Raw genomic sequence first — 12,049 nt, 5'->3', positions numbered from 1 at the left:
CCACCTGAATCCGGATGCCAGACGGTTGTGCTGACTCTCCCACCAGAGAGGTAACCTCCCCTAGACTGCCACAGCTCTGCTGGACTGTAGGTCAGAGCCCCCCTACTTGCTTGCTGCCCCACCCTGATCAGTGGCCAGGCAAATGGACCTTCTGTTGCTCTGCCTGCCTGCCTGTAGGCCACAGCCCCTTCTCGATTGCCGCCCCGCCCTGATTGAGGGCTCTGGGCAAAACCCCAGGCTGCAGGCCTAGATAAAGGCCTACTGTAGCAGGGTAGCTACCCCGCTCCTGCCTGAGAGGTTTAAAACAGCCCTGGAAGAGGGCTGGGGCAAAGGGAAAAGCTACTGGGCTGATTGGGGAAGTAGCCACAGCTGGGCCATGCCCCAATCAGGCCCCAGCTGGCCTGTATAAGAAGGCTGGGAGCCAGGAGCTCAAGAGTCTCTCTCTGAGTGCAGAGAGAGAAGGGCCTGGCTGCAGGGAGCTAGACAGGGTACTGGAGTGGAGCGGGGCTGGGGAAAGGCTGAGGAGCTCCAGTCTGGATAGCCCCAGGCTGTGGCCTGGTAATAGGCCAAGGGGTACTGGGGGTTGCAGAGGGCAGCCCAGGGCTAGGCCAAGGCAGCAGGTCCGAACCCAACCTTGCCGATGATGAGTGGCCTATACTGCAGTCTACCCCAGAGAGTGGGGGCTAGCTGGTGACTGGCAGTGGCCTTATCCTGAAGTGAGGTGGGGTTAGTGGGTGGGGGTTCCCCTGGGAGGGGAGACCTAGCGTGTGTGGGTACTGCCAGGGGGCAGCACCCAGAGCAAGGGGCACCGGGGTCCTGGGAGGGATACGGGAGCCTGAGTGCAGAGGACAGGCGGATCACTGGCCTGCAGAGGGCGCTCCAGAGGCTGGAGAGCTAATTCCCTGGACGACCAGCAGGAGGCGCCACAGGGGTGAGTCCGGATACTCTTACATATGGTGGAGAATGCGGGTATAGCGGTCCACCCGTGACACAAGGGGCCAAGGCAAGGACTGTGGACTATTGCCCAATGCAGAGACTTGAGAACCGAAGGTGGAGAAAACCATGAAGGACTATTATTGGAGAGCCCGTGTGGCCCGTCTCGCCAAGCAGCAAGGCAGGCTGCTCCAGCTGCTGCAGGGGAGGGCACAAGGATCTCATTGGGGTCCAGGCACCTTGGGCAGGAGGCCGGTGCCAAGGTCAAAGAACTGTTGGGCCTGTGGAGAACCAGGACACTTGAAGAGGGTGTGCCCTCACAGGGCCCAGGCGAGCCCTGAAGGAAGGGCTGTGCCAGAGACAGACCATGGACCGACTCGAGTGCCCCCTGTGAAGCCAACAGGGGGGCTCCAATTGTGTTGGGCCTGTGGGGAGCCAGGGCACAAGAAGGGGGAGTGCCCTCACGGAACTCGCAGGGCCCAGGCTAGCCCTGAGGTGGGCAGGGGTGAGCACTGGCTGTGCCTCCTCTGCCACAAGGGGCGCCGGGGAAAGCGGCCTAGCCCCCAGAGACGGAGGGGGAGGCCAGAGGATCGGGCCGGGTCTGAGACTGCCCCGAAGGAGGGGGTGGTGACGACCAGGGCCCCACAGAGGGGATTGTCAGGGGCAGGGAGGCCCCAGACAAACCTAGGATCCCATGGGGGAGCTGAAAAGGCAACCATGGGAACCCAAACTATGGAGGAAGTGAGCAGCTGCTCCTTGCACTGGACAGCCTGCAAGCAGAGAGGGATTTCCTGCGGGCCCAACTGAGAGGAGTGCTGGGGCGTTAGGGATAGACAGACACCCTACCCCCCCGGTGGAGGGGATCTTGAGGTGGGGGTGTGTGTAGCAGGGTGGCTACCCCACTCCTGCCTGAGGGGTTTAAAACAGCCCTGGCAGAGGGCTGGGGCAAAGGGAAAAGCTACTGGGCTGATTGGGAAAGTAGCCACAGCTGGGCCATGCCCCAATCAGGCCCCAGCTGGCCTGTATAAGAAGGCTGGGACCCAGGAGCTCAAGAGTCTCTCTCTGAGTGCAGAGAGAGACGGGCCTGACTGCAGGGAGCTAGACAGGATACCTGAGTGGAGCAGGGCTGGGGAAAGGCTGAGGAGCTGGGGAGCTCCAGCCTGGATAGCCCCAGGCTGTGGCCTGGTAATAGGCCAAGGGGTACTGGGGGTTGCAGAGGGCAGCCCAAGCCAAGGCAGCAGGTCCGAACCCAACCTTGCCGATGAGGAGTGGCTTATACTGCAGTCTGCCCCAGAGAGTGGGGGCTAGCTGGTGACTGGCAGTGGCCTTATCCTGAGGTGAGGTGGGGTTAGTGGGTAGGGGTTCACCTGGGAGGGGAGACCTAGCATGTGTGGGTACTGCCAGGGGGCAGCACCCAGAGCAAGGGGCACCGGGGTCCTGGGAAGGACACGGGAGCCTGCATGCAGAGGACAGGCGGATCACTGGTCTGCAGAGGGCGCTCCAGAGGCTGGAGAGCTAATTCCCTGGACGACCAGCAGGAGGTGCCGCAGGGGTGAGTCCGGATACTCTTACACCTACAAAAGGTACTCGGGCTGCAGAGGGGCACCCGAGAGATAGGCAGAGGCAGCTGGTCCAACCCCCCTTGCCGCTGATGCGTGGTTTATATACTGCAGTCCGCCCCAGTGAGCGGGGGCTAGACAGTGACTGGCAGTAGCCACTGAGGCAAGGTGTGGTTAGAGGGTTGGGGGTTCCCCTGGACACCCAGATAGTGGGTTACTGCCGGGGGCAGGACCCTGACGTAGAGGGGTACCGGGGTTTGGGAGGTACACCGGGGACCAGCGGCAGGCGAGACACCAGCCTGTAGAGGGCACTTAGAGGCCGGAAGAGATCATCCCTCACCGTTGCCCTGTGACACAGACTCTCTATCTTTGCTCGGTCTGACTGCAGGCCTGAACCCCATTAACACTGAGCTAATTTTCCCCTGAACCAAGGTATCCCAGAAGTATCATAGCGAGGGGCGTTGTCTAGGGTGACCAGATGACAGGAAGAAAATATCGGGACACAAGGGGGGTGGGGGGGGGTCACTGGTGGAGCAAAAAAACCCAAAAAACTGAGTGCTGCCGGTATAAGGACACAAACAGCTCCCTCTCCCAATTCCCTACTGTGGCCCAGTGCTGCCGGCAGTCGGGGGCGGGAGCTGAGAACAGCGGAGTGCTATGGGCAGTCAGAGGAGATTATGCACCCTTCCTTAGGTATGCATCCCTTCAGCCTCTGGTTTTTAAGAGGGGGGGGGGGGAACCAACGGAGAACAGCTGAGTGCTGCTGGCAGTCAGAGGAGAAGAAAAAAAAAGCCGAGAACAGCCGAGTGCTGCCGGCGGAGAAAAAAAAAAAAAAGCGGAGTGCAGCGTCCCGACCGAAGATCAATCGGGACGCGGGACAAATACCTAAGTATCGGGACGGTCCCGATTTTATCGGGACGTCTGGTCACCCTAGTGTTGTCTCCTGCCCAGACGGACGGGGAGGGAGCTGCAAACCCCTTACAGCCTCTTTTTCTAGTCTTTCATACTTTTTTCTCTAAATATGTCAAAACACAAGCACGCAACCTTCCCCCGGCAAAACACAGAAAAATGGGGACGGCGCCGGCAATGGGGATGGGGTGTGGTAACCTGTCAAAAACTATATGGTGATGAAAGCTATCGAGCGGTTACCTACTCACATGGGGTTGTCAGGGAGGGGTAGTACCTCTGATGGGGGAGCAGTCGTACTCCTAGGAGTAGCTCATCCACTTTGGTCCCCACTTGACAATACCCAGCTCTCACCTGTGGCTCCAAGTAGCTGTCAGCATGTGACAGCGGCCACACCCCGGAGACCGTCTCGACCGGTGGGCTAAACCAGGTGAGGGTAGCCGATGAGTATGAGACTCTCTGTGAGTTAGGGCCTGTCTACCCATTGCATGCGAAGGCTGGATCTGGCTGACTGAGGCAACCTGGTTCAATGGTCAGGAAGGCGATGACAGCAAGCGTTGTGGAACGCTTAAGAGCACGACAAGACACGTAGGCGTCCTGGTCATCCACTGCGCCCTGCCCTATCTCCAGCCGTCTCGACTTCTGTCTTGCCACTGGATACAGATAGGAACTGGGAAGAGAGAGTGAGGCTGACGTCGCGCAACTCTCCCTCACTTTAATCCAATTCATGCGCAAGTCTCGACATAATATCGTATCCTATTACATCATATCAAGTCCTGTGGCGATGGGCGAGCGACGAAGCAGCAGGTGTGGATACACTGGGAGCTGTAGCTGCGGACCCGCACACAGGCGGCTCAGGCATAATGGTCGTTCCTCACTGACCGAAGCAGCAGTGGGGCTCGGCATCTTCTTGAGCGACTGAGCAGCCCTATTCAGGATTGCACTGCTCACCTCCCTAGAATGAGGAGGGGGCTAGAAAAGGTGCCTTAAACATTGCCTGCTTCACCTTACCCTGGCCAGCATACCGCGGCTGGCGGGGATCCCACAAAAGCGGTCGTATAAAAACAAAACAGAGTGACACCGATCACTATTGGCACATGGAATGTGCACACGTTACTGGACAACATCACGGCAGATAGACCGGAGAGAAGAAAAGCACGTGTCGCTAGAGAGCTCGCACGCTACAACATTGACATTGCAGCCCTTAGCGAAACTCGCCTTGCTAACGAAGGACAGCTGTCCCAGTCAGGCTGTGGCTATACATTCATTCACACAGGCAGTAATACCTCTGAGGCGAGGCGAATTGCTGAGGCTGAAAAAAAGCGTGAGCTGCGCAAGTCCAGAGCTGCTTGTACATCATCGACAGTGCCATTACATGTCTGCCCGACATGTGACAGGACGTTCCACGCTCGAATCGGACTGATCAGTCATCTTCAGACGTACAGAGCCCGGTCATCGAAAGAATGAGTGGTTGAGGTCTTCATCGATAACGATGGACAAACATCACTCACATGCAATCTCCCACCCTGTACATAGCAATCCTCTGTTTCATTTTGATGTTTTTTGATGTACTTTAATGCTTTTATTCATTTTATTGATTAGATAATTGTAATTACAGTAATACATCGAGGTATAAAAGATCTACACATCTTCTCCTGTACACAGAACACAGACCGCTCCAATGGATCCCACAACCCATACAGCGAGAAAGCCGTAGCAAGCGTTAACATCTTCAAAATCCTATCCGGGCAGGAAAATGCACCTGCTGTTTGCAACACTTCTGTAGTATAGACACAGGGTGAGAGCTAGACAAAGTGACCACGGTTAGTCCTGCTCCATCTCTACTGTCTGGGTTTCCATCTACAGCTGTTCACACTGGAAATGCAGGACAGGGGTAAGGTTAGCCCATCACCAAAAGAACCTTAATGTAAAGCAGTGCTCCTGCCAGTGCCTGGTGGGGATCATGCAGACAGACTACACCCCAGGCTGGGCATTGTCCCAGGGTAAAGCAGGGCTGTAGTGGAAGGTGGAGGAGCCCCTGGACGAACAGGGTGAGGCATGGGACAATTCAGCTAAGAGTTGCAGGGCTGGGCACCAGAAGAATCACGGGGTGGAACTTTGGGGTATGGCAGGGAGGGGTGGAACGAGCCCCGCTCTGGGTCAGTCCCAGTGCCAATGGCCCACTGCCTTTGAAGATGCCACCGATGAAGGCCATTTGTCCTACTCCCCTGGGTCCCACAACCCAGCTCTGGCCAGAGAGAAACTTTGCCTTGGAATCTTAAAGCAAGTGACTTTGTTTCTAGGGCTGAAGGGGGTGGTGGCATGGGAGACGCTGTCAGCTTAGAGAAAAAACTGACCCTTGTGCTCTTTGGGGGATCGTACCTGAAATGGGGGTCAGCGGGAGGTGGAAGGGCTGAGTGTAAAGGACCAGGAAGGAAACAGGGTCCTGGGAGAGAGTCAGTGCTGGGACACCCCGTTGCTCATGAGACTCCACCTTCCGAGTAGTGCGGCCCCAGGTCTGTAACCCTTATGCTGGGGAGCGCTGCCAAGCAAAGTCTCCTGCTGCAGGCCCACGGCCCTGCCCAACATAAGGGCTGCAGAACGGGGCCCTCAGAAGGGGGGTTACTACTGTGTCCTGAGGAGCATAAGGGATGGGACCTGTCGGAACCACAGGCTTCCCCCAAGGCTTTGGGGGCTAAAGGAGTCAGCTTCTGAAGTGGACACTGTGCCCTGTCACCAGTGATTAGTGGGAACCGGGCTAGCACTCTGGCTCTACGGTGCTAACAGCTAATTGGGGGCCTGAAAGGGGTGAGCCGTGGGGTGCTAGACCTTAGTCAGCCCTGCCCCTGCAGCACACATGGTAGCAGATGGGACAGAGTGAGTCCCAGCTCCAGGATGGTACCACAGCCAGTGCTGCGAACGGGGCTCCATGCACCCTGCTGGTGCTAGGCTGGGGTCGGCAGCACACAAGCCCTCTCCGTATTTCGGTACCGGCCGGCAGATCCCAGCTCTGCTGAACGACGAAGCGTGGAGAGGGGCCTGCAGCCGCTTGCAGAAGGAATGAGACCCCAGGCACCCAGGAGGTGCAGAGGCCAGCAGCAGGATGCAGGTGGCAGGATCCCTCTCGCACATCCAGGATCTGGGGCTGCTGAACGGGCTGTGGGACAGATTGGAATGATCCCGTTGAGTCTCTCAGCTTGGGAGCCTCCCCGTGGCTGGCAAGGCCATGTCCCGAAGCATTGCCTGGCCACGCCCTGGTCAGCAGAAAGCCCTGTGCATCATGGAAACCCAGCGTGGGGCTGGACGGGAACGACGCCCCCTAGCCGTGGAAGCGGGCAGTTCACAAAGCCCCAGCTGAGACGCCGTCACCCCAGAGTCCTGGAAACTGGAGCACACACAGGCCAGGCCGCTCCCAGCTCTTCACAGCCAGGGAGAGGGGCTGGGGCCTGGGCCCGCCAGGGAGCCTGACAGTCGCCCTGGCTCCGGCCTTTCCAGTGCCTAGGTCGGGCCGTTCAGCAATCTTCTCCAGCTCCAGAGCTTCACTGTCAGGTCGCTGGGGAAGGAAGAGAGAAAGGAAGTAAGGCCGGGGGCTGCCCCCGCCCCAGCTGGGAGAGGCAGCACAGCGAGACAATCAGCTACAGGCCACGCCCTGCCCCCAACTCCCCCGTCCCCAAATGCATCACGCTGCAGCCCAGGAGAGCAAGGCCGCTGTGCCCCAAGCGGGCGGGCACCGGCGCAAGGAGGGAGCAGATGCGCCCAGCTGCCCGCCAGCGGGATAATCCCCCAGAGCGCCAGTAACGGGGCACTCTGCCAGAGCGCAGGCTCAGCCAGTGGCACCTCACTGGCAGTGGCCAGTGACGCAGTGGGGAGTGGGGATGGGGCGGGAATTCCCCCAGCAGTGGCCCAGGAGGAGCAGTAGTCAGATGGGCAAACCCCATGCAGCCCCGAGCTGGCCGCTGGATCCAATCACCTGGGGGACTGGGAGGTGGGGGGCAAGAGGACAGTCTCCTCTTGCAAAGAGCTCTACATGGGGGGAAAATCCAAAAGAATCTCATACTGTTAAGAAGCAGCTGAGACCAGAGTGGAGAGAGAAGAGACAGAGAAAGGAAAGGAGAGAGAGCCAGAGAGGGGGTGAGAGCCAGAGAGAGCAGAAGGAGGGTCAAAGCAGGCTAGTGGCACGCCCCTTTATGGCAACGACGTGGTGAGGAAGGCAGGGGGTGAGCCCAGGCACGTAAGTCCATAGCTTTACCTGGCAGTCACTGCGGCACAGAGAGAAACAGAGGGGGGGGGGGGAAGAGAAAGGAAAGGAGAAAAGGGACATGGTTGGAAAAGAGGAGATCAGAGACGGTGCCAGAGACATTGTGAACCCGGGGACCCCCTCTGGGGGCCAGGGCTGTGCACAGGGGCCAGGGAGCGGAAGGAGGGGGCGGTGGTGCTCTCATTGGAGATGCACAAGGCGCCGTCGAGGAGGAGCTGGTGCCCGGTTGGCAGGAAGTCCGTTCTCTGCGCTGAGGGTGGCAGGGCCAGCAGCACCAGGTCTGGCTTGTCCCGGCACATCAAAGGAGCTGGCAAGAGCATCCCAAAAGCATGGCGGGGCAGGGCAGGACCAGCGCTTGGCATAACTGGATGGGGCAGAAGAGCCTCACTGTGGGGCGACCTAACAATGGCTGAGAGATGGAGGAGACGAGAGGCTAGATGGGGAGGGGTTGGGGGCCCTGCAGCCGACTGCTGCCCCACACCAAACCGCCTGCAGCCCGGTTCCGGCGCTGTTCCCATCCCTCGCTCCCAGTGCCTTTCCAGGCCCTGCCACATGGGGGGAGCAACAGTGGGTTTGGAGAGCTCCTGCAGCTCTGCTGCACTGGGGTGAGTTGGGGGTCAGATCTCCCTCCCCCATGCCGCAGGGGCCTAGCCTTACCCACTGCCCTCACCTGGAAGCAGTGAATATGTGCTTGGAATTGGTGCAGATGGCATTGATGGGGCTGTCATGGCCCTTGATCTCCCCAACGGGTGTGAAGTTCTCCACGTTCCAGACCTTCACCACGCCCCCGCGGCAGGCGCTCAGCAGCATGGGGCGGCCGGGGACGAAGGCCAGGGCGCAGACCCAGTCCTTGTGCGCCTTGGGGATTTCCTGGCAGGCACAGAGACAGGGCAGAGCCAGTGAGCGCCCACGATCCACGCTGCCAGCCGGGGCCATCAAGACCCAAACTGCCCCCTGAGCTCCAGGGCAGGGTCAGGCCAGCAGCCAGAGCCAGATGCTGGGTTTGCAGCTGGCTGCTGGCTCTGTAATGGGCTGAGACAAACCCCCCACATCTGTACCGTGGCTGAGAGCTGGAATTTTTAAGCTCCGCTCGATTTCTCATCAAGCAGCAGCCGAGGATTTGAATTCAAGACAAGGGGACTCTGGTGAGCTACAGAAGCAGCTCAGCAGGAGAGAAGAGGGCTCCGCCCCAGGAGACAATTGCTCATTGGGATTGACCAGGGGATCTCCAAGCTCTAATCAATCCAAACCGAGCTGGCAACCAGGATACGAGACACACAAGACGGGGGAGAGAATCTCTTTGATTGGACCAATTTCGGGGGGAGGGAGGGGAAGGGACAAGTCTGCAAACTCAGCTCTTCTTCCAGGGTGGGGCTTGAAAGCTTGTCCCTTCCACCCACAGGAGCTGGTCCAATAAAAGAGATTCCCCCTCACCCCCCATCTCTCTAATTATTTGTCTGCCATCAATCCTCAGTGCTCCAGTGGGAAGAAAAATGAGCATTAGCCTCATTTCATAGGGGAGAGACTGTGGGGGAGGGTCACACAGCCACAAATGGTGACTAGCTCTGGGCAGCTCCATTTTGGGGGACACCCCGACCACCCCATTCTCAGAGGGGCGGAGCCCCCACTGCTCCCCTTGACTCCCACAGTGCCCAGCTCCTCTGAACAACCCAGCCCCGGGCGGGCACATGGTAGGTTCTCCAAAACAGAGCCCCCCACCACCAAAAAAATAAATAAATAAATAAATAAAAAATCAATGGAGGCCTCTGAAATGTTAGCCAAGTCTCATGGCAGAGCCAGACCTCCTGCCTCCCAGCACCGGCCTGCACGCCCCCTTCGGCTGCTGCTCTATCCCAGACCCACCGGAGGCCATCCCCACACTGCAGCGCGCCACCACTGACCTGGAGAGCCAGGCACCGCGGCCTGTGGGGCCCGGAGACCAGACAGCCACACTCACCGGGTCAGAAATAGGGACAACGCCGAGCGCTATCTACCCCTAGACCAACCTGTCCCCCTTCCCCATAGGCCACTGAGCCCTTTAACCGCAGCAGGTGGGACCCAGCCCTATAGAACTGGCTACCGTGCATTGCCCACGGCTGTAAACTGCCTTCGGGACCCACCCTGCCAGCCACTGTCGTTTGCAACCCCCGGGGCTCTTCCATTGCCTGGAGGCCCCATGTGCAACGTAGGGATGGGGTCTCTGTGTCTGCTCTCTGATCCTCTGCCCCCAGGATGGCGGGAGCACGCTCCAGACTGGACAGCGACTCTCCAGCAGGTTCTAAGTCCTCGCTCCAGACCCTGGCACTGGCCCTCGAAACGGCACGCTGCGGGTCTAGCCCATCTCTCTGCCCCCCGCACAGCAGCAGGGCCTTCCTGCTCGTCCCCCTCCGTACCTGGAGGAGCTCCTGCTGCTCCAGGTCCCACTTCTTGATCCCGTTGTCCCCGGAGCCGCTGAAGAGCACGTCGCCCTGGATGGCCAGACACTCGATGCCATCGTAGTGCGGGGGCTCGAAGTTATGGGTGGGGCCGACGTTCCCCACCACGCTGTCCGCAATCTCAAACATCTGCAAGGCAACAGCCCGGAGGGCAGCTGCTGTGAACGCCGGTGGCAAAGGAGACCAGTCGCTCTCAGGTCATTAGGCCAGCAACAGCCCGCTGAGATCAACAGAATGGCTCCTTCCTGCCCACCATGGGAGCAGAGTTAGGCCGACGCTGGGCGCTCTGGACAAAACCACCCAGTATGTCCCCTCCTCGCCAGGCCTTTGGTGGGCAGCGAGCCCCTGTAGCTGGCACCTACGGGAGAGCGGCTATGCATGGGGGTGGGGAGGGCTGGCACAAGCAGCGGTTCCTGGGCTCAAAGGCCCCTTGTGCTGCCTGTGAGCGGGAGGGAGGGAGGGTCCCAGGGTACCTTGACGTAGTGATCCTTGGAGCCGGTGACGACCAGGTCATGGTTGCTCGCAGTCTGGTTCACAGTGAGACACATCACAGGCCCGATGTGGCCGGTCAGCTTCCCGATAGGCTGCAACCTACAAGCAGGAGCCCGGGGTGCGCTCAGCAGGAGGCGCTCGTTCCTGCAGGCCCTTCGCTGGCCCAGTCTCCAAGGCTCCCAGCAGGGACCCTCCCAGCCCCAGGCCCCTCTCCACCATCCCAAGCAGAAGTGGGGACCTCGGGCTCCGGGGCGCAGAGCACGGAGCAATCTCAGGGATACCACATCCCTCAGCACCATGGGCCGTGACTGTGGCCTTGGGCTAGGGGCAGGGAGCTGGGCTCAGATGCGGTGTCAGGGGGTGACCGGCTTGTCCACCGATCTCCTAAGGCAGGGGCGGGGAAAGCTACGGCCCGCAGGCTGGATCCAGCCCGTTAGTTAATTTCATCTGGCCCGTGGCGCCCTCTCCCACCACCCGCTGCAGGGGAAGCCCCAAGCCTCCACGCCCCCCAGCAGGTAAGTGGCCCGTGATTGATTTTTTCTGTGGGTCAATGGCCAGTGACAGAGAAAAGGTTCCCCACCCCTGCCCTAAGGGCTGCAGCTGGGAGAGGAGCACTGGGTCCTACTTTCAGCCCCCCTTGGGCGTGATCAGCAGCTGCTGGGGCTGATGTAGTGCAAAGCCCAAGACAAACAAGCTAAGCTGCTCCACGTTGGGGTTTGTGCCAGTGCAGCTTCCCCCGGTGCCAGTCCAAATCCGCCCCTGCCTCAATAACACAGCTTCCAGCCGGGAGGGAGCGGGCCCCCGCTCAGCCCAGAACGACTGCTCCCTCTGCCTACGCAGCACCCGTCTGCCTCCCCACAAGAGCTGCCCCTGCCTGGGGGCCCGAGTTAGCCCCGCCCGGACCTGTTGAGCTCCCAGATGCGGACAGAGTTCCCAGCGGCAGCGTAGAGCATGGTGCCGGTGGGGTTGAGTGCGATCTGGTTGATCTGGTGCTCGCCCTGCACGCTGGCGATGGTGCGGGTGGTGGTCCCAGCACAGGCATCCCCAGAGATCACCTGACCTGAAGAGCTAAGCCAAAGAGACAAACAGGTGAGCCTCAAGGCAGAGACTCTTGGGGGAGGGAAGGGGGCAATTTACACAATGTGGAATGGAAGATCTAGCCCATTGTGGACTGATTAGAAGGCTGGACAGCGTCTGTCCCCAGCCATCTATAGGGGAAAGCAACGCCACTTCCTGGCCATATGCAGTGCCAGTGGTGCCAGGATGAGATCCCCCCGCTCAGTCCCACGTCCCCTCAAGCCGGGAGCAACGGCACAGCAAGGGTGACCCAGGCAGCACCTTTCGGCACCCAAGGGAGGTGCCTTGCCGCGCAGCCAGCCAGACCCGTACCAGCAGGCATGCCAGCTCCACGCCCGGGGCGGAGCGACACAAACCCCACCCCTGGCCTGGAGTTGATGTTGACAGGC

At 59.8% G+C, this 12,049-nt stretch overlaps 2 protein-coding genes across 3 annotated transcripts in view; one reads left to right on the top strand and one right to left on the bottom strand.

Annotated features, from left to right (window-relative positions):
- The window catches only part of LOC135978421 (maestro heat-like repeat-containing protein family member 7), a 45,528-nt gene extending 42,610 nt beyond the window's left edge, over positions 1 to 2,918 (top strand). The window contains exon 22 of the mRNA XM_065579368.1: positions 2,881 to 2,918. Within this exon, the coding sequence (XP_065435440.1) occupies positions 2,881 to 2,918 (38 nt within the window). The remainder of the gene's footprint in view (positions 1 to 2,880) is intronic.
- Positions 2,919 to 4,957: 2,039 nt separating this feature from the next.
- On the bottom strand, positions 4,958 to 11,991 carry LOC135978420 (kinesin-like protein KIF21B). Of its 2 annotated transcripts, XM_065579366.1 has the most exons (5): positions 11,487 to 11,991; positions 10,565 to 10,682; positions 10,050 to 10,220; positions 8,327 to 8,526; positions 6,762 to 6,951 (listed from the first exon to the last, which is right to left on the bottom strand). In XM_065579366.1, exons 1-5 carry the CDS (start codon positions 11,534 to 11,536, stop codon positions 6,897 to 6,899), a joined length of 594 nt encoding a protein of 197 aa, XP_065435438.1. In that variant the 5' UTR covers positions 11,537 to 11,991; the 3' UTR covers positions 6,762 to 6,896. The 2 variants fall into 2 exon arrangements, with proteins under 2 accessions (XP_065435439.1, XP_065435438.1); XM_065579367.1 differs by lacking the exon at positions 8,327 to 8,526 and having other exon boundaries at positions 4,958 to 6,951; positions 11,487 to 11,987.
- Between the last annotated feature and the right edge of the window lie 58 nt (positions 11,992 to 12,049).

This window comes from Chrysemys picta, unplaced genomic scaffold, assembly GCF_011386835.1.
Source record: "Chrysemys picta bellii isolate R12L10 unplaced genomic scaffold, ASM1138683v2 scaf252, whole genome shotgun sequence".
Taxonomy (NCBI): Eukaryota; Metazoa; Chordata; order Testudines; family Emydidae; genus Chrysemys; species Chrysemys picta.
Note: the sequence above shows the minus strand (reverse complement) of the source record. Positions and strands in the feature narration are given on the sequence as shown.